This window comes from Mercenaria mercenaria, chromosome 15, assembly GCF_021730395.1.
Source record: "Mercenaria mercenaria strain notata chromosome 15, MADL_Memer_1, whole genome shotgun sequence".
Taxonomy (NCBI): Eukaryota; Metazoa; Mollusca; class Bivalvia; order Venerida; family Veneridae; genus Mercenaria; species Mercenaria mercenaria.
Genome location: NC_069375.1, coordinates 65,800,130 through 65,825,786, shown reverse-complemented (window position 1 = coordinate 65,825,786; position 25,657 = coordinate 65,800,130). Strand labels below are relative to the sequence as shown.

General features: G+C 34.4%; 3 protein-coding genes across 11 annotated transcripts in view; all 3 read right to left on the bottom strand.

Moving 5' to 3' along the window:
- Nucleotides 1-2,441: 2,441 nt before the first annotated feature.
- Nucleotides 2,442-4,165, bottom strand: LOC128549142 (cerebellin-3-like). The gene is made up of 3 exons (XM_053525501.1): nt 3,446-4,165; nt 2,973-3,211; nt 2,442-2,676 (listed from the first exon to the last, which is right to left on the bottom strand). The coding sequence occupies exons 1-3, from the start codon at nt 3,717-3,719 to the stop codon at nt 2,491-2,493; spliced, it is 699 nt and encodes a 232-aa protein (XP_053381476.1). The 5' UTR covers nt 3,720-4,165; the 3' UTR covers nt 2,442-2,490.
- An 802-nt stretch (nt 4,166-4,967) lies between these two features.
- On the bottom strand, nt 4,968-12,357 carry LOC123562603 (carbohydrate sulfotransferase 10-like). Its single transcript, XM_045355230.2, has 2 exons — nt 12,185-12,357; nt 4,968-10,114 (listed from the first exon to the last, which is right to left on the bottom strand). Exons 1-2 carry the CDS (start codon nt 12,273-12,275, stop codon nt 8,928-8,930), a joined length of 1,278 nt encoding a protein of 425 aa, XP_045211165.2. The 5' UTR covers nt 12,276-12,357; the 3' UTR covers nt 4,968-8,927.
- A 2,084-nt stretch (nt 12,358-14,441) lies between these two features.
- Nucleotides 14,442-25,657, bottom strand: part of LOC123557000 (protein ABHD14A-like) — a 31,428-nt gene continuing 20,212 nt past the window's right edge. For all 9 annotated transcript variants that reach the window (XM_053525495.1, XM_053525498.1, XM_045348166.2 and 6 more), the window contains 3 exons: nt 23,164-23,301; nt 19,863-19,945; nt 14,442-18,081 (listed from right to left, as the gene is read on the bottom strand). In XM_053525495.1, coding sequence (XP_053381470.1) covers nt 17,896-18,081; nt 19,863-19,945; nt 23,164-23,301 — 407 coding nt within the window. In that variant the 3' untranslated portion in view covers nt 14,442-17,895. The remainder of the gene's footprint in view (nt 18,082-19,862; nt 19,946-23,163; nt 23,302-25,657) is intronic.

Here is a 25,657-nt window from a genome sequence, read left to right as displayed (position 1 = left end):
CGCGCCAACATGATTCTTTTTATTTCTTTTTCGTAATGAAAACTGTACATGCAACTGAAAAACACTCAAGTTAAACAGTCATGAAGTGTAAAGGCCGTCAAGTTTCTGAGTGGAGTGCATCCTAAAAGCCAGTGCGAGAACGCGATGAATGACGTCACCGTCACGGATTCCCGTAAATTTTGCAAAGTATGATATTCGCTGTAAGAGGTATGATGACACAAAATGTAAACTGTTTAGAGCGAAGTTTCACTTTCTTTTTAGTGTTGAATATTTCTTCATAAGTAGATATATAAAAGATAAATCCCCATGCTAGGCAGTGCCTTAATTCATATTATGACATTATTGGCATAAGAACACGGTACTACCTGTACAAGGCTCATTAATCAAAGCTCATTACATGTTCATACTAACGAAATAAGAGCTTTTAACTCATCACCTCTAATAATACCGTCAAACAATATATAGAACACTTTTGTGGAACAAAACACAAATATTCCTGAATGAAACGTATTTCAGACTTTTCATCTGTTTAAGTAGATACGTATTAAATCGTATTTCCTATCATATATTTATTCACTACCATATCTGACAAGACTTTTGATAAAGAAATTTTAAGGTATATCAGTTTATCTATACATTGAAATATACTATATATCAACTTAGTCATGCGTCCATGCTTCCTTAAAATTGTAATGTAATCATTTGACCGTAAAAAGAAAATGTATTATCCATAAATACCTACACTTTTATTACAATTCCTTTAAGACACAATGACCTATTTTGTATAGTATTAGATCGAAAAATTAATGTTCTGTGACTCTCTTAGATTCTTTATAAAATTTCAGTGTACTTTAAATTGGTTTTTAGCATATTTTTTTATTTTAACCAACTTAAGCTTGTGATATGACATCGGAGCTTTTTACTTGTAAATGCCGGAAAGAAATAAGTCACGAAAGTCTTCAAATTATCATACTACTGTTTGATCCACCTTTTTCGTAGAAAGTTTCCCCCTTGATTTTTACTTAAACATCAGGCAATTCAAATGATATTGCATATCTCTCTAAACAACTCCAAGGATGAGAACTTTTTATTTTCAAACTATTTGCTTTAGTTCTAAATGTTTTGTCAAAAGGAATTTTGATTGACTGTTTTCCAATGTAAATCTTTTGAAACCAGAAAAAAAACCACAAGAGATTGATTAATAGAATTTATTTATTTCATTTTCCAATGTGCATCTTTTTAAAAGTGACATAGGTTCCATGTTTAAATTTGGAACGTAGAATTCCCTGTTGAATATGCGCAGCTATATTGGTTGTGCTGTGTGGCGGCCGTAAAATGTCTTTCCGTACATCGAGTCAGTGTTGTTATATCATCACCCTTCAGGGATTGTTATTCGCCTTTGTTAAAGATGTTGCTGGGGTGGCTGCGTGTTGGGGACTTAGCATTCCCTGTTGGATATTTATCTTTTTTTTTACATTTTGCTGTTTATTCAAAATGTAGAAAATCCTCATCATGTGAATATGATTTGACTAAATATGCAAACGTTGTTACAGTACATCTGCATTCGCAATTAATTAAATGTACCATGTATAACAGTCATTTGTCAACTTTTTAGATTGTTTAGCGGACTTATAAATTTGCACTTAACTAGGAGTATTAGAATTTTGAAACCTAACACATAGTACTGTTTATACACACAAACATGTTAGTTTTATGTAAACAAAAGTACTATAGAGTCATTATCTATATTTTCAATGAACTTGATTCTAACATATCTTTAGACTACTATAATCAATATACAATTTTGATAAATTTGTACTGCACTTAGCTACACATGTACACATAGTACTGTTAATTCATACAAACATGTTAGTTTTATGTAAACAAACATGTTAGTTTTATGTAAACAAAGGTACTATGAAGTCGTTTTCTATATGTTCTGTGAATATGGATCTTTAATCAACTACAATTCTTTTCCTTACTAATAATTAAATGTCTTTGGCTTAATTCTAATTACAGGACAAAGTGTATCTATAACAGGGTATAAAATTGTTTGTTTGTTTTTGGGTTTAACGCCGTTTTTCAACAGTATTTCAGTTATGTAACGGCGGGCAGTTAACTTAATCAGTGTTCCTGGATTCTGTACCAGTACAAACCTGTTCTCCGCAAGTAACTGCCAACTTCCCCACATGAATCAGAGGTGGAGGACTAATGATTTCAGACACAATGTCGTTTATCAAATAGTCACGGAGAACACACGCCCCGCCCAAGGATCGAACTCGCGACCCCGCGATCCGTAGAAAATTGATACCAAGATAAACTGGGTTAACAGGCTACCACTGTCATATTTCATGAGGTTCCAATAAGTGTATCAACGCTTGCTCGCTACCGCAACCCATTAGTCATACGACCAGATTAGGGACAAACTCAAAGGAAATAAGTTAACTCAATGAATGCTATTTAATTTGTTATTCTCTGTTTCACGAAACTTCAAGGACCTAGGTAAACACCCGTGAACATCGTTGACCGTAGATTGGACCATCCTTGGAGACTATCTCCTGACTCCCGGGAATCAACAGCAACCAAGACAGACTGTCCAGATGTTAGCCTTAGCACCACTGTGTTACTTCCTTGGGCATTATTGTGGTTTGGTCCGGGCCATTCTATTACACTAGCCTGTAGGAAAGAAACACTACTCATTATTACACATTTAACCTTTTCGTATGTAAAGTTTTCAAAGTAGCAACGTGCTCGTCTGGTTACTTTTATTCAGAAGTCCCAAATGCGCAAGATTGTTCCTGAAACTATTTCAGTGTCGAAATAATCGAAATACATTTTACAATTATGTCAGTATAATGGTGCAAAATATTTTGAAAACAGCTGAACAAATACAATTGCATATCAGTAACTTAAAGTAATTGTTATAGTAAAATATGGTTTGTAGATTAAAGTAACATTCGATTGTTTTCTACCTTCAGTTGACCATCAACAACAAGTTTGGTCCACAGTCTGTGGGGGTGGTAATCTTCCACGGCGAACGAAAACAGGTAAACACCGTCCATTGGAGCCGTGAAAACACCGGTGTTGTTATTGTATGCTCCGCCTTCGTTAAGCTCAACTGCCCCGAATTGTATTGTGTGGTCTGGACCTAGGTTTGTCATTTCGTGGTCCAAGTATGCTGTGAAGGCCACGACCTCACTTCCTTGACGACCTAAGAAATAAAACAGCTTGTTACTAAAGTCTTAAATGAATGATTATTACACTTTTGGAGCATATGTGTACCTTTTTCTAAAGCAACATGATGGTAGTTTCTGTTCCGTTTGATTTAATATTAAGAGACACCATTGTCAGTTCTCAAGAGAGATTAGGAGATACAAGGCAAACAAACCAAAGCAATTGAATATTTTCAAGCGCTATATATATATATATCCAGGTTGAATTTTACCTTTTCTTATTATAGACTGTACATCCCTTTGACCACGTAGTTTTTCAATAGCATGTTCTTGAATCGCCAGCTTCTCCCGAAATTCCTTGTTTATTGCAATTTCCTTCTGCCATCCCAAATTAACAATTTCCAACTGTTTATAAACATCAGCAAATTTTGATTCCCAATTTTCAACGAGTTGTCCAATATCCTTTGACGTGTATTTAGATGTGTCCCCAATATGACAATAACACAAACTTAAGTATGTGAGAATGGTGATTACTTTATAATTCATCTCGAGATCACAATACTTATTCACAAAGATGTCCTCTTAATTCCTTTTCAGTTTTATATATGTTATATCAACTTGTGCTTTATCTTATCTCAAAACGTCTAAAATTAGAAAATGTCAAAAGACACCACGTACATACTGGCGGTCATGTAGACCTACATTACACTTGAAACTTTCGATGTGACGAATTTCAGGATCGATCGCTCTACGGCGACTTGCGATATACCAAATGAGGTATATGCCAACAAATAAAATATTGTGTTTACCTGCAAATTTGTGAGTGTCTGGTTTCCCCGGTTCTACAGAATAGCGTTAATACAATAGCTTTACTGGGACTAAATGAACATTTAGGATGACTGCAGTATAAGCTTTACAAATCATTATAGTAATCAAGGTGACGGATGGCATTGTTTTAAGTACTCAAAAATCAAATTCGTTGAAGTAGAGTAAGATGTTCATTAATTTGGTTGCCTACATTTTTATCTCTACTGAAATGGTCATGGCAAAAAAAACTAACAACTGTTGTTTTCAAACGAACAAAATCGTAATATTTTTGCATTAAAGCAATATGTGCAAAACGCATATTTAATAAAAAAATATTTATACTCTCTCCAAGAAATGCAATCTTAAAATGTCATCAACAATAAATATTTTACTCTTAAGGGGAAATGAGACAGTTGCCTTTATGTATATAGGCAAAAATTTTCCTACGGGCAGAATTTCTTTAAATCAAGTTTAAAACGGAAATGTGTATTAAAAATCATAGGTACCCAGGCTTGATCTTGAGTTTTCTGCCCTTAGAAATCAGAAAAATACTAAAAAATCCAATTTTCAAGGGCAGATAATTCAGGATCAAGGCAAGAGAACTGTGTATTTTAAATTTTATTTCTGTTTCAGACTTCATTTGCAGTCAGTATACAAAGTTTAAAGAAATTCGGTCCATGGGAAAGACTAGGACTTCGCGGTATCATTTTGTCATGTTCATAGTTAAAGACACTGATTCTGGTATGCCTGGTATGTGGCCTATGGAGATGATAAGGTCTGCGTATTGGCGATAAGGGCCAATACACAAGTCGGGACCATTGGTAGACTTGCTTCTGTTTATCGTAATAAGCTACTGTATAGCTACTGTGCAGTAAATAAATTGCAGGTGATATTTCTCACCTTTATAACAAATCAGTTCTCACCTTTATAACGAGTTTAGAAAGCTTGATTGAATTAGGGCTAAATAAACAAAGTGATAAGATACAATAGTGTTTTAACATATTTTTAATAAAGTAAGTTTTTTAACAATTACATCTCATTATTGCTGTTTATTATTATCAAAAATATAAAAAATGCATTCAGGCACATAGCTTTTAGAAGTAATAAATTATTGTGTATTTTGAACAATGATATATCTTTATTGCTGGATTTTATTATACATAAAAGAAAGTTAACATTATTTAAACAACACAAGAGGAATTAAGCATTTTTAATATATAACATCCTTCAGTCTATATACCTTCTCTATCTATTAAAAATGCAACTGAACGCTTCTTTAATTTCTAATAAAATCCAGCAATTATCTTTTTTTTTTTTCGTTTTTATTTTGTTACTTTTGATAAAAAGATCATAATCATTGAATAAACAAACTTGTAATTTCTCTTATTAAGTTTTGAATAATTATTTTATAGTGAGAATTGCTTTGCTATAAGAGTTATAATTTAATTGGCCAGGACATTACTCACATGACTGAGCAATCAATATTAGCATCTTAACAATTAAAATTTTGTGTACATGCTGAAAAAAGACTAAAAAAAACAACAATATTTCAATTAATAAAATGCAAAACACAGGAAATAACCAATTTACCTGTAGGCAATAAAATTTATGATTCCCTGACAATAATTAGGCTACATGTCAAGTCTACAGGGGTTTTATGGACCCTTATCAGACTGGACCAGACAGGATCTTGTATACTGGGGATTAAAAAGTCTGGTATTGGGGGGGGGGGTCACTTATATAGGAGATTTTCTTTGTCTTTAAGGACATTTGCAACAGTCTCTTTATTTTATGCTCTTCTATGAAATACTGAAATTTATCGGTGAAATAAAATTGATATTTTTACTGTTTCAAACAGTGAAAATATCATTTTTATTTTTCACTGGTACGGAACTACATTTGAATGCGAAATGATACGAATTATAATGATAGGAATTTCCTTGCGAGATATTCTTTAGTAAAGATGTATAAAAATAATAAAATGATCATACATATTAAGATTCTACATTTTATCATAATGAAATGTAAAAGAAATCAGGAAACGTAATATAACTATTTATAGTTTTTTATGCAAAGACATCCTGACGTCACAACATTATGACGTTATGATGCAATGCACGTGACGTTGCGTGGACAAACTGAATATAATTTGGTTAAAACATTAAAAATGCATAAAATAAATAGAAAATTTGTTTGTTTCAGTGTAAGATCGAAATATATTTCACTCGTGAACACGATAATTTACATTTTCACTCGTGGCTGTGCCGCTCGTGAAAATATTGCATTACAGTGTTCACTCGGTGAAATATATAGAGGATATTTGTTTGTTTCAGTGAAATATCAATTTTATTTCACAAGTGAGCATCAAAAACTGATATTTTCACGAGTGGCGTAGCCACGAGTGAAAATGACTTTTTTGGTGCTCACGAGTGAAATAAAATTGATATTTCACTGAAACAAACAAATTTTCTTTTTATTTCATGTGTAAAACTCTACTTTTGTTGCGTAATGCATTAAATGTCGAAAATCGCGGGAAAGGTCAGCAGAAAGCATAACACAAAATGACGTCATTTTAACGACGTCATCGTCATTATGGTCCCCGGTATTCATAATGCTCGGTATATAATTTGACTTCAATCGCGACGGAGGACCGGAACTAGTTCGGCAGAAACAGTGGAAAATAAAAATGATAATCTACTGTTTCAAAACAGTGGATTATCAATTTTATTTCACTGAGAAAACTCTGTAATTCACTTGAATACATAAAATAAATTTCGATCTTGCACTAAAACAAACAAATATCCTCTATATTTTGACAAGGAGCAAAAACTTTTTTACAGAAGGAATTTCTTTTTTAAACTTTTTTACTGATAGAAAATCGAATCAAAAACAGAAATATGAAATAAAACAAACCATAGGAACCCAGCCTTGGTCATAAATTATCCGCCCCTGAAAGTCGGAAACTACTGAAAATATCTACTTTCAAGGACAGATAATTCAAGATCAGTTCTGGGTACCTATGATTTTTTATACATATTTCTGTTGTAATCCTGTTTCTTAGTCAGTACACAGTTTAAAGAAATTTTGCCCGTAGGAAATTTTTTGCCCTATATACATATAGGCAACTGTGGCATTTCCCCTTAAAAATTTACTTGAAACTGTAAAAAATATAATTATGTGCATTGTGACGTGTCCAAGCAAAAATGTAATGCCTGCGTAATCTAGCTACATTGTAATCATTTTCCATTGTCAGACTTGAACAGATCAACATTGTTGTTTGGTTTTATACAAATCCCGACAAGACCGAGAGGTTTTCAATATGTTTTATACACCACAGTTGTGGCGACGTCAGTCCAATATTTATAGGAATGGTGACTGTATATTTAAATCAATGGATGAATTGACAAGTTTTACATACAGTTGCGGAAATTAGAAAGATATGGCTTAAGTAAAGGTTGCCGACATGAATCTTCAACAAAAAAGAATATCTCTCTTGCCGCCATTTGAAAAATTGCCCTTGACGATTCTTCCAGTATATTTTTTTCACATACATGTTTCAATTTTTCCAGATTTGGAATATTTGCAAAAATGTACAAATTTTTGTAGGGGTTAGATTCTCACCGACAGAATGCACGTCATGTGGTGACATGTACCTAGCTTTAAGTATTAATTTTCATTTTCTTAAAGAATAAAATAAAATGCAAAGAAAAGAATACTGTTTGCAAAAATGCGTGCGTACTTTTGTAATATCTTAATTATATATCATACATCGGGAACTATCATAGAAACGGATTTATTTACCATGGCAATGTACCATCTCACTGCTTTGTTAGCCAATTTGTATGTTTCGCCGATATCAAAACTATATACTCTTTGTGCTGTTCAGTTCATCACAGGTGTGTTTTGCGAGATCAAGGTTACTTTGTATTCTACAAACGTGCAATTGTATTGTCTTGCCATTCAATAAAAGAAATTAAGATTCTTGCAATATGTTTAGTTACATCCCCTTTAGTAAATTTATTTTGTTTTTGCATATTATGGTAAAGAACATACATGTGAGTCCATCGAAACATGATCAAACTGAAACTGATAATTTAGCTGTCAAAATTGTAAAAAACTGCCATTACTCGTTTCCAAATAATAGGTTTCATCATAATATTTATATTGTTACCCGCACCACATTGATGAAAAAATATCTATAAAATCGTAGCAAATTTCATTGAAATTTTCTTTTTGAAATGAAATTTATTGTTCTCTACGAACAAAACCACGTGATCACACTATATATTATAAAAGAGGAACTTTAGATATTTTGTTATTTTATTTGTTCGTTTTGGGTTTAACGCCGTTTTAACAGTATTTCAGTCATGTAACGGCGGGCAGTTAACCGAACCAGTGTTCCTTTATTCTGTACCAGTACAAACCTGTTCTCCGCAAGTAACTGCCAACTTCCCCACAGGAATCAGAGGTGGAGGACGAATGATATCAAACAAAATGTCTTTTATCAAATCGCCAAGTAGAACATACAGCCCACCCTAGGATCGAACTCCCGATCTCGCGATCCGTAGATCGGCGTTCTCTCAATTGAGCTAAACGAGCGGGTCCTTAGATATTTCATTACAATAAACAACAGCTCTTCCTAATAAACCTAACGAGCACTAGGCGAGGCAACACAAGAGCTTGCATTAGTCTTGACAGTTTTAAAACTTATATATCTTATTTGGAACAACTTAAGACTCGAATCGTAAGTACACATTATCATTAGAGTTATATGTTACACTACTTGTATTTCAGTAGAAATATGGGTAAAGTCAAATAATTAAAGGTCTAAAAATATAGTAAGGTGTTCACTGAATCACGTTTTGCATTAATTTGGTACGCTCATGTTAAAGACTTACTTATTGGAAATACAGGATTTACGTGTTTGAAATTCATTCGTCAGATGAATTAATACAATGTCGGTGGCAAAGGATCATAGCCAAACAACGTGAAGTCTAATTGAAACAATTGTTGTATTCTCTTGATCACTGATATGTCAACACTTTGGTAAGCCTGGATTAAATGTTTACGTCGCTGCTTTTCGCGACTATCTGTTTTCAGATATGGGATTCTATTAAGTTTGAATTCGTACAGAACGGTTTCTGGATTTCTAATTCTAAGCCTTTCACCAACTGGGCCTTTGAACAATTCATCTATGAATTCCAAATTATCGTCAATGCTACCAAGAAGTTTTAAACCATTCCATAGACGCTGGTTGATGGCATTGTATGTTTTTCTATCAATTTTACAATTATGTTTTGAAAACCAAGCTCGCCGGTGCGTGAAATATGTTAATATTTGGCTTTCAATTCCCGACTCTCCAGTGTAATCTGTAACATCTGGAATTTCTCTAGCGGAATAATTCCTCTTGTATATCTTTTCAAACAAATAGTGCATGTCGTCTGTCAGAGTTTCTTGTTTAAGAATAACATCGTAATGTTTTGTACAGGGATCACACAAATGTGATACTGGGGCAAAATGTGTGTCAAGACTCTGTGTTGTTGTTACATATTTCAGAAATTGTTCAAAAGAAACGTCAGTCACTGAACAATACCACGCCTTCAAACGCTCGTCTTTGTTTTCTATCATATCTTTAAGTTTCTCTCTGGATACTCCTTTATTATATAGTGCATCCAAAACCACTGACAACTTATGAAACTTTTCTAGATATATCTTATCAATATAAGCGGAAAAAAGACGTCTGTAAGGGTCTCTTGTCACTAAGAATGACGTCACAGCGTTTGTAAAGCACTGATTACTTGTTACGTTTTGAACTTCTCTTAGCGCGTGTAATTGGTAGCCAGGTAGGTTTCTAAAAATAACCGCCTTTTCCGGGAATTCGGAAATCAAGAGAGCTCTTCCAATGGACGTACTGGCTGCTTTCGGAACATGACAGGAACAGATTTTCGATCTATCATAGAAGTGATACACACTCAATACGGATTGTGTTTGGTTGTTTACTGCACCGACTTCAAGAGACTTGCAAATGTCTGCAACACTTTCCGGTCTCTTGTAAACTGGTGCCGATCCATTCAGGCGACTGTTAAATATATTTCTTTTCTTAAAGATGTAACTTGGCACGGAGAACTCTTCGTCTGAAACGACATGTCATAATGTTAATATACAATGCTTCTATATGTGCCTCCGTGACCGAATGGTTAAGGTTGCTGACTTTGATGTCCTTGCCCTTCACCGACGTGGGATCAAAACCACACTTGAGATGTAAAATTCTCCATGTAAGGAAGTCATCCAGATGGAGCTAGTTTCGATGTTACTCTAAACCCAACAAAATAAAGTAGATATAAACATTGTTCTGGTTTTCCTTTGTTTGTTTATTTCTTTCTTTTTATCTAAATTAGTATGCAATAGGTATTTGTTCGCTTAAGTTTAACGTCGAAATACATTACTATTATACATCGAATGTGGACGCTACATGCAAAATTTATCTGAGCAGTAATACTAATTAGCTAATTAGCTTTCAGTCCAATTCGCTTAACACGTTTGCTGTATATTATTCATGTAATGACTTTAACAAATTAAATATGTTTAAAGGTCCATTACTCAAACCCGAACGAGTATTATATGAAAACCAGAGTTTGTAGCTGAGACTTCCTATTTACTGAAAATATGGCCCACTGCATCAGATCTGACCAAATAGTCATGACTATGTTCAAGAATAACTAACAAATAAACAAAAAATGTTGCCTATGTCAAACCGAAAGTATGTTTTCCGACTGCTTACGAACCCGTCGAGCATCTTCGGATTTTTTCGGAAGAATCCTCCGAAACGAGGCTATAATTTATAAATAGATGCAAAATATATTATATGCCCAAACGATAACGTGATTTTTACAAACTTAGCACATGGAATTCAACAATTTTGTAATTCACAAAACCTTCATGAAAATCATTCTTATAATACAGGTAATAAACAGCTATACTACAAGTTTGCGGGAGGACAATTCAGGCCCTTCCCGAATAAAAGTGTTTTTACAACTTCGTCTGCAAACATTTTCAGTTAATCTCTTTTCAGTATAGTTTTAAGAATATAAATGAATAACTGTCTTACACTGCCGAAACAAAATGTGATTGAAATTTACCTAAATACACTGATTTATATACATATGGCTACATTAATTTAATAAGGTTTTAGACAATAAACACATTGTCTTGGCCTAATATTTGTCACTGTCAATTTTAAACATAAATTTTGTACATTTCATATTTTTCGTGCAAGTCGTGTATAATTACCATCATGGAAATACAGTTATTTTGTCGCGCGTCTTTAAACGGATATTCGTTTGAAACAATTTTAAAATCACGTGATCCCGAAGAATTTCCGACCGATTACGGAAAAACGATAAACATGAAAGTAGGACAAAATGACCACCCATGTCAGTCTAAGAAAATACAGAAACAATCATTTGTTTCTCTGTTCTTGTGTTGGTTTCAAGAGAATATTGCACGGCTATCATAATGTTTAGTACTATATTACAAAATGTGTAGTCTTTTTTTAAGATTTATGTCTATTCATTTGTCTTTATTTTGCACCTTTAAACCAAAATCCGTATAAATGCACTCTAATTATTATGAGCACAGACCCTTCTCGCACACATTACCTATAGTTAGGACTTCTTTAAAGTGTTAAGGCATGTGCACAAAATGACAAAATTTGCCGACATTTGTTTGATTGTGATATGTCTTAGAGAAGTAATAAATGGAAATAGAAAAATAGCGCTCAGCTCATTTACATGGATAGTTCAGCTTTATTATGTATGTTATAGTTTTTCACATCTATGCCTGATGGTATAGAATACTTGTACCAATAATTGTGACACGAACATACTGATAACTTTACCCACTTCATTCTTCTAATTAAAATGAGAGTTCAGTACTTCATTGTTTTAACGTATTGTCACATTGAAATAGTTTGTTTTACAGTAACTTCAAAATTCTTCAGATATAACATCATGTACCCCACCTAATTCATACATTTCAAAAAAGCGTAGTCCTTAAATTAACTTTTCACATCTGCACGGCTACAATATGAAAATAATGTTATGCATATTGACATTAGAACACGGTACCCGACTAACAAGACAGTATGAAGTTAATAACAAAAAATCCTACCAGTTCACATTAAACAATAAGAACTTTAAACTTACCGTCTCTAACAATACCGTCAAGTAATATGTAGTACACTTTTGTGAAACATAACACAAATATCCCATATAGGACATATTTCCTACTTTTCATCGCAGTTATGTAAATGTTAGTTTTAACCACCTTTCCCCTTATATATTCATTTACTAAAATACTTCACAAGACTTTAAATAAGGAAAATTGTAAAGTATTTTGATACACTGAAATACACAATTATGCTATCAACTTTCAGTCATGCACCCATGCTTCCTTTAAAATGCTCTGTATCTATTGTAATCAGTTAACCAAAATAATTCATAAGATCTACACATTTCTTTACAACTCGTTTAAAAACACAAAGCGACTGATTTTTTTATTATCATTATTATTTTTTATTATAAGCGCGAGAAATTAATTACATGCATTTATTTTTAAGCTAACTGACATGATACATTCATTGCTTTTAACAAACCTTTTTTCCTTATGAAAATGATAAACCCGTCAATTAAGAATACAACTGTTTGATTCTTTTCTTCCGTAGCAGGGGTTTTCCCCTGGTTTCTCATATAATATCAGATAATTCCAATGATATAAAATTCATCATTCTAAAAAAATGCAATGGTTACTATATCTATTTTTATTTTTCAAGATATCTTCATTTGAGTCGCGCCATGAGAAAACCAACGTAGTGCGTTTGCGACCAGCATGGATTTATAGTTACTTTCCTTTGTTAGTTTCCGCCATTTTGACTCCTGACTGTTATTTGTAAATGGATTGTTATGAGACTTTCATTTGAAAGGTTTTTTTTATATTTTCATTTTTTGTTTAAACAATATTTTATTCATCAAATAGCATGTGATTACAATATATATTACAAAAGCAAGGGATCAAGTAGTAAGGTAATAAGTTTTTTTAAAAAACTCTTTCCCGAAAACAGGTATATACTAAATTACAGCGACATGATTGATTGTAAAATTAATGCATGCTTGCAGTATTCTTTATAAAACGTTCAATTTTGAAATATTCTTATTTTTCAATTGTGATTTGTCCGATTTTAACAATGGGAAAGTATATGTTCATGATAAAGTTGACATTCTTAAAGATATTTCAAAATACTACCACCCCGGAGACCATTAAAATGATATAACTGTGACTTAATTATTTTCGAACTTCTTTTTTAACCTAGACTTTAAGTGTTTTGGTTTTTCAACAGACTATAAGCAGTATCTTTTAGTTATAAAATGATTTTATAAATAACTGTCACAGAGATGCCCCTCCTATAATCCTTATTAACTGAAATAATGAGAGGTCTAAACTGAAGAGTCAAGAGCAGGGTGAAGACAATACCAACTGCTTATTTTCTACAGTTCATTTTCATGCTCAAGTATTGTTACAAGGATATACCAAGTGGTCCTTACCGCTTTTACGTGAACAATGTGGGAGTGTGTCATCCATCGTTACTGGAACGACTATGTTAGACATTCTTGAATGACTAACTCTTTTGTCTGAGTTAAACGCTCCGGAATAACTTTAACCAGTCTGTTTAACAATATTGTAAGAAACCTCAAAACTGCACCAACGAAAAACTATTCCGGGTCGCAGGGTTCATCTGCTTGTCATGACCAACCTCCCTATATCCAGAAACCGGCTTTAGATTTCCAAATATAGAAAGAAGGAACGAGCAAAAGTAGCGAAGCAACAGCAAATGCGTTAAAATATGAAAAGGAAAGACCAATCGTAATGTAGCAACAGCAAGACTTAGTACTTTCCAAATATGAAAAGAGGGTACAGCTTTCCAAATATGAAAAAAAAAAAAACAACAAAATAATAACAAAAAAAAAAAAAACAGTAAGAGTAACAGTGAGTGCTTTCAAAATATGAAAAGGAAAGAGAATAGGTGACTTAGCAACAAGTGTTATCCAAATATGAATAGAACTAAAGATCAAAAGTAACGTAGCAACAGCAAATGAGTTCAAAATATATAGAGTAGAAAAGGCCAATCGTAATGTAGCAGCAGCAAGTGCTTAACAAACATGAAAAGAATGTAAGAGTAAAGGTGACTTAGCAACAAGTGTTTTCAAAATATGAAAATAAGGAAAGAGCAAAAGTATCGTAGCAGTAGCAAGTGTTTTCAAAAGATGAAAAGAAGGAATAGCCAAAGTAACTGAGCAACAGCAAGTGATTTTGAAGTGATTTCGAAAGATGAAAAGAATAAGAGAAAATGTAATATAAAATTAGAATACATGTGCTTCATAAATTTGAGAAGAAAAACATTACAACTTTCAACTGTTTTAAAGTTTTACTTGCACAATAATCATCATAACAATATTTATAAATAGTAATACACAATATTTAAAAATCTAACCGAAGTAGCTTAACAACCCTCACATATACAATATATACACCAGTTTTAGCTATGTGCAGTCTGACTAAAGTACATCTCCAATTAGCGCTACGCTTTGGATCTGAAGACGTGCTGGTGATAGATTAGTTCTGACGACCCTTCTGCTAGCCACAATCCATTCTATCGTAAAACCAAAAATATTTATGAAGGAATAATTCTTATATTATTTAGTATTCTAGATTATTTCACAAGAGTTTTTTCTTTTCAAATCTCCATTGTCAATACTATTAATGACATGAACAATTTATGGTTTTTATAATATTGAATATTGAAAATAATGAATGTTTCTAGGTTTTGTAAAATTACCCTCATGCTAAGGTATCTGATATTACAATACAGGTATAGAAAAAGAATGAAAAATATCTGTTTATCATTAAATAAAAAAAAACAACAACAACAACAACAACAAAGCAATAAAAAAAACTTCTTGATAAGCCCTCCTTTATACATCACTGCATGCAATGTCCAAATAAATTACCTGTTAATTAGCTAGTAATATAAATCTGAAGTATGTGAATTTTACAGCTTTTTGAAAAGCTTGATAACACCAAACTTTGACAGGACTCTCTAGAAGATGCCAGCATAAATTAAATACAATTATATCTACAAATACACATGTCTTGAGTGATCATTATCTGTTCCCTAAAGTATCTTTGAAACAAAAGTTTTGAAACTACATGTAACGATTTTTGATTTTACACAAATATCATATTTACCCTGTAAGATATACATTCTCACATATTGTATATCTTGCTTTAACTTCAGTTTTACAACCTGTCCTCTATTTCATTGTATATTAAACTGTTCATTATGCCATTTCATCATATAGTCAAACCTGTGTAAGTGGTCACCTCTATTAAACAGCCACTTGTCTTAGGAAGTCATATTTTGGTAATTTCTATTCTTTAACTGTCATGAAGATTTTTTTTTTATACATATGTATCACTCAATATAGGCACATCTATATGAAAATATGCACACTGTCAAGTCAATGCCTCTTAACTTTGTTTCGTTTTTTGTTTCTGTTGAGTTATAGGTCATATGGCGACTTTCTAACTCTATAAGTAATAGATCTACAGCAAACAACATTCTGCAAAATATATTGACATTTCAAACCGCAGTTCCTAATATTTCACAATAAAGTTAAAACTTATGTCACGGTTATTTTATCAACTATACTAATTTAAAAATAAGATGAAGAATAGCTCTTAAATTTCTGCAACATTGCAATATCCATAATAAATATTTACATATATAATTATCTTGTCAAATACATAAAATACAGAAAGTGCACAAACAACAATTTAAAAAAAAACACAAAAAACACCAGTGTGTTCATAACTCCAAATAATTATGTGCATAACTCCAAATGATTATGTAACAAGAGCTCGTCGAACACGAAATGCCCCCCTTGATGCATTTAGTAATTGCACAAGGAACAGAAATTATATGCACACTGTAAATAAGTATATGTAAACCATGTGACCCAAAGGACGGAGCCATATTTGACCCTTGGGGAATAATTTGAATAATCTTAGTAGAGGATCACTAGATGATGTCATATACAAAATATCAAAGCCCTAGACCCTGTGGTTTTGGACAAGAGGTTTTTCAAAGCTTTTTCCTATATAAGGCTATATAAACCATGTGACCCTAGGGGTGGGGCCATATTTGACCCCAGAGAAATAATCTGAACAATCTTGGTAGAGGACCACTAGATTTTGCTAGATACCAAATATCAAAGCCCTAGGCCCTATGGTTTTGGACAAGAAGATCAGAAACCATTTAACTGTTCCTGGCCAATGTGACCTTGACCTTTGACCTTATGACCTCAAAATCAATAGGGGTCACCTGCTGGTCATGACCAACCTCCCTATCAACTTTCGTGATCCTAGGCCTAAGCGTTCTTGAGTTATCATCCGGAAACTGTTTTACTGTTCAGGGTCACTGTGACCTTGACCTTTAACATACTGATCTCAAAATCAATAGGGGTCATCTGCTGGTCATGGCCAACCTAACTTTCAATTTTCCTGACACTAGGCCCAAGCGTTCTTGAGTTATTGCCTGGAAACCATTTTACTGTTCCTGGTCACTGTGACCTTGACCTTTGACATACTGACCTCAAAATCAATAGGGGTCACCTGCTGGTCATGACCAACCTCCCTATCAACTTTCGTGATCCTAGGCCTAAGCGTTCTTGAGTTATCATCCGGAAACTGTTATACTGTTCAGGGTCACTGTGACCTTGACCTTTAACATACTGACCTCAAAATCAATAGGGGTCATCTGCTGGTGATGACCAACCTCCCTATCAACTTTCATGATCCTAGGCCCAAGTGTTCTTGAGTTAACATCCGGAAACCGTTTTACTATTCAGGGTCACTGTGACCTTGACCTTTGACATACAGACCTCAAAATCAATAGGGGTCATCTACTGGTGATGACCAACCTCCCTATCAACTTTCATGATCCTAGGCCTAAGCGTTCTTGAGTTATCATCCGGAAACGGATAGGTCTACATTCCGACCGACCGACCGATCGACAGACCGACCGACATCTGCAAAACAATATACCCCTCCTTTTTCAAAGGGGGGCATAATAAATATAAAACAGCGACATTGTGAAAAATTAACATTCTTGAGGGATTAACAGATGTGGATTTCATGGATGCCTAGAGCAAAGAAATTAAATCCACCTTTCATTTACATATTTTAAAAACTTTGAATCCACAAATTTATATCCACACAAAATACTAGCAGCCATCTTGGCAAAAACAATAGAAGTTCGCGCCCACAAAATGAAATGATTTTACAGTATAAAACAGAGATGTTGAGATTTTTATGAGTACTTTTATTCATATATATAATTAATCCCTATGTATATACATAATTATAATTATTTCATGAAGCTTCTGCTAAAGAACATCCGATAAATTTACTTATTTGCTTACTATATGAAAACCTGAAAGGTCTTACATGATGAAATTCGGTTTAAAAGCGTTACATAAAACGTGTCAGCTAGATTTAAGGGAAGGGCTGTTTACTGATGTTGGCAGAACTCGAAGCTCGACCTTATTGCTATAATTTCATTGACTGTTAATGTCTACCTCTGCTGTCATTATATAAATATATGTTTTACATGCAATAAAATATGTTTAAACTAAACTCACCAAAATTTAGTTGATGCAGTGTTTCAAACTTTTACACTGTAGATGCTTACAAAATCATGCATGTACAGATTTACCTGTATGTACAAATATAAACTATCAACCCTTCTATCATTAAGATACCGCTGAGTTTTATGCGCAGAGGCAAACACGGCATCAATTTCTCATTTCATTAAACTTTTCAGAAATTCAATAAAATGTTTGTGAAAAAAATCAGGATTGTTCATATAGCATGCGTGTCCAGCTCCCGGCACTTCCACTGTTGTATGTTCTGGCAAATTCTCTAGGACATTTCTTGACATTGCCCCTCTATGTTTGTCTCTTTCTCCGTATATCACGAGAGTTGGTATCTAAGAAATAATGAAAATGTACAAAGTATTATATCTAAAGAGGATATTACATGACGTGCAGGCTGATCTTTGTCTGCTCTGGCTGCAAAGGCAGACTTACTTTCGGTTAGCAGGCTAACGGTTAAGGTTTCAATTTTGCTGTAAATGAGAAATTCATCAGCAGTCAGTAGTTTTAAAACATTCTAATAAATGTTTAGCAAAGATTTTTAAAATACTGTACATCAACCAAAATAAATGAATTTCATCGTTGTACATATTAAGCTGCATACATATCCTTAACCCATACCCTGCTAAATCTGTATAATGAACTTGTCCATCTTTCAATCAGGACAGTACCATTAACAGTTAAATGGGGTGCTTTATTTTACTTAACTTGATTTATTTATCTCATTGTGGTTTCTTACATGTATCGACAGTAGACATTTCTTCTAACAAGAGCTATCGGAGAACAGCAAAGCGCCACTATTCACGCCTTATCAATCAAATTAATATCAAAGTTGAAAAGGGGCCGAACAATTTTTAACAAGACGGTCATGATGACCCAGAATCGCTAATCTGAGTTATATGAGCCACATATTTAAAATGGCAAACTCATGCTAAAATATTAGAAAGTAGGTCACATTCATGGTCACTGAAAGTCAGTTTTAAGATCTGTATGCAAAACTGTACATGACATCCAAATTTCAAGGCTGTATCTTAAAAAACAAGATAGTATGTCAGTAGGTCAAGGTCACAGTCAGGTGACACCTAATTGCTTGGGGTCATTAATTTGTTAAAATTAAACAGTCCTAGAAATAATATCTGATACCTTTTGAAGTATCTATTCCTATATAACTCATAACAAGTGACCCCCAGGACAGAACCTCTTTTCACCACAGGGGCATACTTTGAACAATTTTGGTCAAGGACCAAAAGGCAATGCTACATACCATATGTCAAAAGCCTAGGCCTTGCAGTTTCAGACAAGAAGATTTTTTATTTTTTCCTATATAAATCTATCTAAAACTTGAGAACACCCACCTGTGGCAGGGCCTCTTTTCATCCAAGGGTTATAGTTTAAATAATTTTGGTAGAGGACCACAAGGCAATGCTACATACCAAATATCAAAAGCCTAGGTTTTGTGGTTTTAGACAAGAGGATTTTTAGAGAATTTTCAAAAATTTGATCAATGTTCATAGACGACCATTAGATTATGTAACATGTTAAATATCAAGGCAGTACACCTTACGGTTTTAGACAAGAAGATTTTTAAAGTTTTTCATTTCGGTTGCCATGGCAACCAGAGTTCTGCATGTTATTCCATCCATTTTTTACCTGTTTTGAAAGGGGACTACCCAAGGATCATTCCTGTGAAGTTTGGTGTAATTCTGTCCAGTGGTTTTCAAGAAGAAGATTTAAAAAAAGTGTTGACGGACGGACGACGGACATTAAATGGTCACAAAAGCTTACTATGAGCTTTTGGCTCAGGTGAGCTAAAATGCAATGGTGATACCAACAGCTTGAGCTAAAACATGTTTTTGAAGTTTTAATCCATTCCCGAAAAGGTTTAATCCAATCCCACAAGCGGTTGCTTAGATACCACGAACATGAAACTTTACAAGACGCTGCATGATGCATCATATAATAACATGAAGAAGTGAAATAACAACACATCGTGTAACATGAATCATTACATATTATCAAGCATCATTTAACAAGAAGCATCATGTAACATTAAGCATTATTTAATAACATGAAGCATATTGTGATATGAATGAGATAGTGGTAAACATGGTAATACCTTTAACTTTTTATACTCTTCTGGTTTGTACTTATTTGTCCCTACAGGAGCTACTGGTACAAATCCTCTGATATTCTCAGGATCTGAAAATATACACACTGGCAGGTTCTAAAACATATACATTGGAAGGTTCTTAAAACAGTAAAATTGACAGGTTCTAAAAACATATACATCAACAGGTTCTAAAAATATGTACATTGGCAGGTTCTAAAACATATACATTTGAAGGTTCTTAAAATATAAAAACTGACAGGTTCTAAAAACATATGCATTTGCAGGTTCTAAAAACATGAACATTGGCAGGTTTTTAAAATATGTACATTGGCAGGTTCTAAAATATATTAATTGAAAGATTCTTAAAATAGAAAAATTGACAGGTTCTAAAAACACATACATTGCGAAAAAAACATATTGACTTTCAAACTTCGACTTTGATCTTGATCTGAGCTAGAGATATTGGTGTTGCCACATTATGGGAAACATTTGTTTCAAGTAATACCAAAATCCCTTAATGGACGCAGTTATAGACCTGTCAGGAAAAAAATCTCCAAGTATGACCTTGACCTCTGAGCTAGGTTTCTTGGTAATTCAAAGGTTGGCATGACAAGTCACATTATTACAGGACTATTTATTATAAGTAGTTGTGTATCTGACATGAAACAGACCCTGATCATGCCATATATAAACAGTTTACATCCAAGTCCCACTTAAACGTTCAGATAGGGGTCTGGAAATTAATCTCTTCATTGATTATTGAGTTACAGATGGGACTTGTTACAGATAGGACAGAAGGAAAACACTGTTGAACTTTGACCACCTAGTGTGACCTAAACCTTTGAGCTTTGTCTTATCATGGGGTTTATTTGTGCCAAGTAATAATAAAATACCTTGATGAAAGAATAGAGTTATAGACTGGACATGAAATTGTATGATGGACAGAAGGAAGGATGGATAGAATAACAGAATGATGGACGAACAGAAATGTGCACTCCCACAGTCCCTCATACTGGTTTTCAACAAGTGGGGGACGACTAACTGAAAATGAAAGTTACGATAATATGCCAATGTTTCACTTCATATTGAAGATGTATACCAAGTTTCACTGACTAGGATGGAAACTGTAGAAGAAATTGAGCACAACACATAGCATTATGGAAAGATCGCCAGTTCACAGATGCGCAGGCTGATCTTGGTCTGCAATGGTCCCAAGGGCTAAATCACTTGCAGCCGGCAGGATATAGATTAAGGTTGAAAACCGGTAGCCCTGTGTTGGTGAAAGATAAGAATGCATAGAAAGAATCATATAATTATATAAAATATGGATGACATTTGTTTGTTTTAGTGTAAGACTGAAATATTTTTCAAGAGTAAACACCAGATGCAATATTTTCACGAGTGTCATAGCAACAAGTAAAAATGTAAAATATGGTGAACATGAGTGAATACCCTGAAATCTTGAAAATAAGCCGTAGCTTATTGTAAATTTGCATAAGGATTGGGTGGTTTATTAACGAGACTGGCTTATTTTGAGTCTGGCTAACTTTTGAATGCATATATCCGGAAACGGTTTAAAAACCGGCATATGTTTGAGTACGGTACCAAACTACTGCAAATACTGATGTCACATGTTTTGTTTTTTAGCAAACAACATCAACGTTGGTAAATACTTATCCTTCTGGCATGCCTTTAGTTATGGTGGCTGATTTCTGCAATCAAACAAGTTAAAATGGCGGGGGCGCGGGACGAAAACTCGCTATTTAGCGGGGGCGCGGAGCGAAAACACGATAATTAGCGGGGTCGCAGGGCGAGAGTTAGTAACTGGTATGTCGGGGGCGCGTGGCGAAAACACGATAATTAGCGCTGCTTAAACGCCGAGTTTTCGCACCGCGCTCCCGACATTCCAGTTTCTAAATCTCGCCCCTCGATCCCGCTAATTATCGTGTTTTCGCTTCGCGCCCCTGCTAAATAGCGAGTTTACGCCCCGCGACCCCGCCGAGCGAAAACACGAAAATTAACAAGATAAAATGGCGGGGGCGCCAGGCGAAAACTCGCTATTTAGCGGGGGTGCGAAGCGAAAACACGTTAATTAGCGGGGGCGCGGGGCGAGATTTAGTAACTGAAATGTCGGGACGCGGTGCGAAAACTCGAAGTTTAAGCAGCGCTAATTATCGTGTTTTCGTCTCGCGCCCCCGACATACCAGTTACTCAATCTCGCCCCGCGACCCCGCTAAACAGCGAGTTTTCGCTCCGCGCCCAGGCTAAATAGCGAGTTTTCGCCCCGCGTCCCCGCCATTTTACCTTGTTAATTCTCGTGTTTTCGCTCGGCGGGGTCGCGGGGCGAAAACGCGAAATGGCAGAAATCAGCCACCATAGAAAATAACCTGATGCAAACAAACAAATACACCTACGATTTTATCAACGAATGGGTAGGAATAACTTTCTATTACTGATACAAAAAAGTGAATGGCTTATTTTTGAGTGCGGCTTATCTATGGGCCCTTTTTGCCTTAGATTATTTTCGCAGCCGGCTAATTTTCAAAAACCGGCTTTTTTTTAGGATTCGGGGTATCTTTCATTTTTCACGTTAAACAAGCATATTTTCCTTTTATTTTCATGTTTTGACTAAATTTACTCATTCACAAAAGCGGGTGTTAAGTGCTGTGTGGCGGCCGTAAAAAGTCGCCCCGACTTCATTTCAGTGTTGTTATATTTTCTGGTCGTTCGGGATCATTGATTTCAACTCATTTAGATTTGAAGATTGAATACTGCTTAAGCCGGTGCTAGGGGCGTAGGCAGTGTTGCTTTTTCCATTACTGCCCATGAACAGACTCAATCAAACCGAGTCTGCAACTTTCACTATTTGCCTTGTTCTCGGTGCTTCCGAGGGATCTACTTTCCAGATTTTATTTTCTTCACAACAGCGGGTGTTAAGTGCTGTGTGGCGGCCGTAAAATGTCGCCCCGATTTCATCTCAGTGTTGTTATATTTTCTGGTCGTTCGGAATCATTGATTTCAACTCATTTAGATTTGAAGATTGAATACTGCTTAAGCCGGTGCTAGGGGGCGTGGGCAGTGTTGCTTTTTCCATTACTGCCCATGAACAGACTCAATCAAACCGAGTCTGCAATTTTCACTATTTGCCTTGTTCTCGGTGCTTTCGAGGGATCTACTTTCCAGATTTTATTTTACACTTTCTTACCAGTGAAAAATATCAAATAAAAATACCAGATATAGTTCACTATTATATTTCAATAATTTAGTTAAAATTCAATAATGCGATTGAAAAACATGTAATAAATACCTTTAAACATGTAAGGCAGGAAGAAGCCTCCACTCATTGACGGACTCACAATCACCGGCTTATCCAGTTTCAGAGTATGTATAACTTCTTGAATCAATGTTGCTCCGTCCACAACAGCCGGAGGGCTGTCACCATACCATGTAAAATACAGGAAATCAAATAAGTCAGACTGAGATAATCACAGTCCTGTGACATTCTTCATTAAAACGTCTTTTACATAACAATTAAAAAAATTCAATGTATAAACAAGTGACCAAGTACTGCAGTGGGAATACAGAATACCACTACATGTGGAAAACTATGAAAGTATCCCTTTTGTACGGTGCCCCTTAAGTGACATGTTACATACTTTTTTTTCAATTAGGTAATGTGAGACTTTTTTTTATTTCGTTTAAACGAAATGATTTCGTTTTAACGAAATGATTTCGTTTAATAATGATTTCGTTTAAACGAAATAAGTTATTTCGTTTAAACGAAATCATTTCGTTTAAACGAAATCATTTCGTTTAAACGAAATCATTTCGTTTTAAAACGAAATCATTTCGTTTAAACGAAATAAAAAAAAAAGTCTCACATTACCTAATTGGAAAAAAAGTGTGTAACATGTCACTTTAGGGGCACCGTACTTTTGGTTGTTGGCAACAGTGTTAGGACTTAAAATGCAGCAGTCTTACATATTAAGAGCGTGGGTGGGAGTACAATGCTCTAACCATTGAGCCAAAGAGTTGACTCCCTGACGCAGATTACGGAAATTGGTTTTGAACATAAGGCTATGCATTAGTGGCAGTTATAGGAGAAAAACCTAAAAGCATCATCGTGAATGAGAAACGTTGTCTAATCATAGGTAAAATTAAGGACAGAACTAAGATAACCTATCAGTGTACATGAAAGTTATGGAGCGGAAACAATTTTACTTGATCTTTAATAGTGACCTTGACATTTACCTGACACGCATGGGTCATGTGCACATAGACTAATCATGGGGACATTTCTTTATATTAATAAAACAATCATTCCATGCATTTAAACGTTATGCAGCTAAAACAAAGTTTTACTTGTCCTTAAGCAGTGATCTTAACCTTTAACCGATACGCATGGATCATGTGTTGACACGTTGTCTCATCATGTGTAGCACTAAGATAATCCATCAATGCATACAAACGTTATGGAGCGGAAACATTTTTTTTTATCTGTAACAGTGACATTGGCCTAAAATATATAAGCATAAGTCATGCATTGCATAGTCTATACATTGTCCTCTATTCAAATACCAAGAGTTATGAGCCTAGCTTGAGTGTTTTTGTTTTTGTTTTCAGTAATTGCAGGACGGATGGATGGAGGGCATTCCTATTATTATTTAGCGATAGGGGACTTAAAACATTAAACCCTGATTCATTGTCGTTCCGCGGCTCAATTACAAAAAAACCAAGCCATTTGGAACATTCAAAACTTTAATAAATGATATTCTTTGATCTGTACAACCATTTCATATGGAATTTTAAAGAAATACACAGGTAAAGTTTTAGCTGGAAAAAAATGTCACATCAACAAAAGTATAGGTCATATAGACTGGCATCAGTCGTTAGAGTCAAAAATATAAAGCACTTGGCCATAAAATCAATCCTCTTTGATAGCATTTTCTGAAAAAAAAATTACAATATCTCTAACCTCTGACTCTAACTGTTGTGATGAGACTAGAGAGAAAATGGTTTTCTTAGAAAAATATCAGTGTCAGTATGAAGAAAGAATAAACTATTACAGATAACTTGATCTCAACAGACTTTGTAAGTCTATAGCTCATATGGCGACTTTCCAACTTTTCATGGTTAAAGAAGACCCAAGATTATTTTTTCATGGGCAGGCAACTGGGTTACTAAGAATCATCGACCTTCCACAAGCTGGTTGAATGGTTTTAATATTTAATAGTTTAATCATATTTTATTGCTTTCTTCTAATGGCAATACAAATTTACATGTGCATACAAAAGGCAAAACTAAATTTAAGGATTTCATAAATGCATTGGGATACAGATTATATATAAAAAAGGCAAGGATTGAACCCATAGCTGTGAGAGACAACTGATGCAAAATATATGTCACAGTTATGGAACTTGATTCTATCACCTAGTTTTATAAACAAAAATAAATATGTGAAGTTCGAATTCAATATCTGCGCTAAGTTTTTGAGATCATAGTACGTTGCATACAAAATTTTAACCAGGATGTTCTAAGTCCAAATATGGGGCATAATCTGGCCAGACTAAAAGTCAGAGCTATTGCGGCACTTGATGCTATGACCGAGTTTTATATCCCCGAAGACACACTTGAAGTTTCAAATAAATAACTGCTTTAGTTTTGGAGATAGTAAGTGGCATGCAAAACTTTAACCAGGATTCTCTTGGTCTAAAAGGGAAAAAAATTGCCCAAAATACCTGGCAGACCTGTGAGGGTGGTTATCGACCTAGAAAAAGGATAAAGGTTTCAAAGCTAATCAT